General features: G+C 61.3%; 1 protein-coding gene across 1 annotated transcript in view; it reads right to left on the bottom strand.

Annotated features, from left to right (window-relative positions):
* The window catches only part of VOLCADRAFT_107628 (uncharacterized protein), a gene marked incomplete at both ends in the record, with an annotated part of 22170 nt that overhangs the window by 6108 nt on the left and 14142 nt on the right, over positions 1 to 1920 (bottom strand). Inside the window, 2 exons of the mRNA XM_002957313.1 lie at positions 140 to 478; positions 864 to 1057. Coding sequence (XP_002957359.1) covers positions 140 to 478; positions 864 to 1057 — 533 coding nt within the window. The remainder of the gene's footprint in view (positions 1 to 139; positions 479 to 863; positions 1058 to 1920) is intronic.

The following is a 1920-nucleotide window of genomic DNA, read 5'->3' on the forward strand; positions in this document are numbered from 1 at the left end:
CCGCCGCCCCCGGGGCGCCGGAGGCACCCGGCAGCGCCGAAGGCGCCGTCGGGCCGCCGGACGCGACACCGGAGCTTCCGCCGCCGCCTCCGGCAGCAGCCAGGCCGTCCTGCGCAATCCCCGCCATCTGGAGGTGCACCGGCAGCAGACGCTCCACAACCTCCCGAACGATAGCCTTCACCTCAGCAGCTCGGTTTACAGCGAATTGGCGCAGGGCCGCCTCCAGCCGGGCACAGCGGTGCAGACCCAGTACTACGGGCAGCAGCCGGTCGTGCAGCTGCTCACGGGCAGCCGCCAGCTCCGCCGCCAGCAGGGATGACGACCCGGCGGAGCGGAGGGAGGCCTCTCGGGACATGACGGTGGCTTCGGAGCCAGAGACCGAGGAGGAGGTGAGGGGACCGCCTGTGATACCGTTGCTGTCGGAGGGACTGAGAGCCAGGGGCGCCGCCGCAGCCGCCAGACCGAGCTCCTGTGCGGACTGCACGGTGAGCGGGGTTGGGCACGTGGGATGATAGGTGGCGGGAGGCCGGCGGGAATGAAATTGTAAGCATGAAAGGAGACGCTGGCGCTGGGGATTAGAGGCGACGGTTTGCATGACATAGGGGACTAACGAGACCTCTCTTGGTTTTCTGTATAACAAATTACATAGGGCAGCGGCACAGAAACTGCCGCTGCCGCCGCCACCATACCTCCCCTGACAGCCAGCTCCCAGTGGCACGTCCATGAACACGAAGAGGCGGATTGCGACAGCCTGCCCGCTCGTCTCCCCCTCCCCGCCCAACCTAAGTCAGTCCACACGTCGCGAGACCCCCCTCCACCCCTCCGGCCCCACAACCCCCCGCCCCCTTCCTCGGGCACCTCACCTCCGCTACCGCCCTCTCCAGCACCAGGTGCGCCTCCGTGTACATGGCCGCCCCCAGCATCTCCGCCTGCAACAGGGACTCCACCACGAGGCGGCTCTCCGCCAGCTGGGGGGGCAGACCACGGAAGGCCGCAACACCCGAGGAGGACAAACCCGTGGCGGCGTGGCTGAGGTTATCTAACAGCTCTAGAGCACCTGCGGGGATCCGGAAAAAAAGGGGAAGGAGGAGGACAGCGGACTCGCACATGAGATTGCTCTCATGTCAACTACGACCCAAGGGGGAGCCGGTCCCTCGTTCCGTACGAAGATGGTGCCTATCCGAGACGAAGATGGCGGAACCGTATGTAAGGAGCCAAAGGTCAAGTGGCAGAGGAGGGGGACGGACGAGAGTGAAGAGGAAGAAGAAGGCGGCAAGAAGGATGAGGAGGAGGGTGGCACGCTGTTTCTCATTTAGCCTCTCTCTGCGCCTCTCCTTTCCTCGTGTGCACACCACTTGGGCTCCTCTCCCTTTCGGCCCTTCTCCTCCCTCTGTCACAAAGCGCATACATACATACATACATACATACATACATACATACATACATACATACATACATACATACATACATACATATGTATGGATGAGACCAAGCTTGACTAAGCTGCTACTATGACCGTCGGCCAACCGCGGCCGTGGCCACCGACAGCGACCTCAATTGTTTGAGCGTAGTTATGGTTATCTAATTAGCCTGAAAATGTCGCAGAGGCGACCAGCAGTGGCTGTTAGCCGCGGCAATGTTCAAAATGGCCGCCAGCCGACCTCAGCCGCGAGACCGCAATCCATACCGACCAAAAAGATAAAGGCCGTCAGTGGCTTTTACGGAACAAATGAAGGCTTGGCTTTCTACAGAGCCACACTAGAACTGGAACCGATCGTGGTGACAGTCCGGTGGCCAGCGGGCTCAGATACGGGCGACATCATCGCGCAAATATACGGTCCATTAGGACTTCAAATTCTGGCAACAATTGGCCAAATCTTCCGCAGCAACCAGGAGTTCAACCGTTGNGGGAGGCCCTCG

Source organism: Volvox carteri, assembly GCF_000143455.1.
Source record: "Volvox carteri f. nagariensis unplaced genomic scaffold VOLCAscaffold_72, whole genome shotgun sequence".
In the NCBI taxonomy this organism is placed as follows: domain Eukaryota; kingdom Viridiplantae; phylum Chlorophyta; class Chlorophyceae; order Chlamydomonadales; family Volvocaceae; genus Volvox; species Volvox carteri.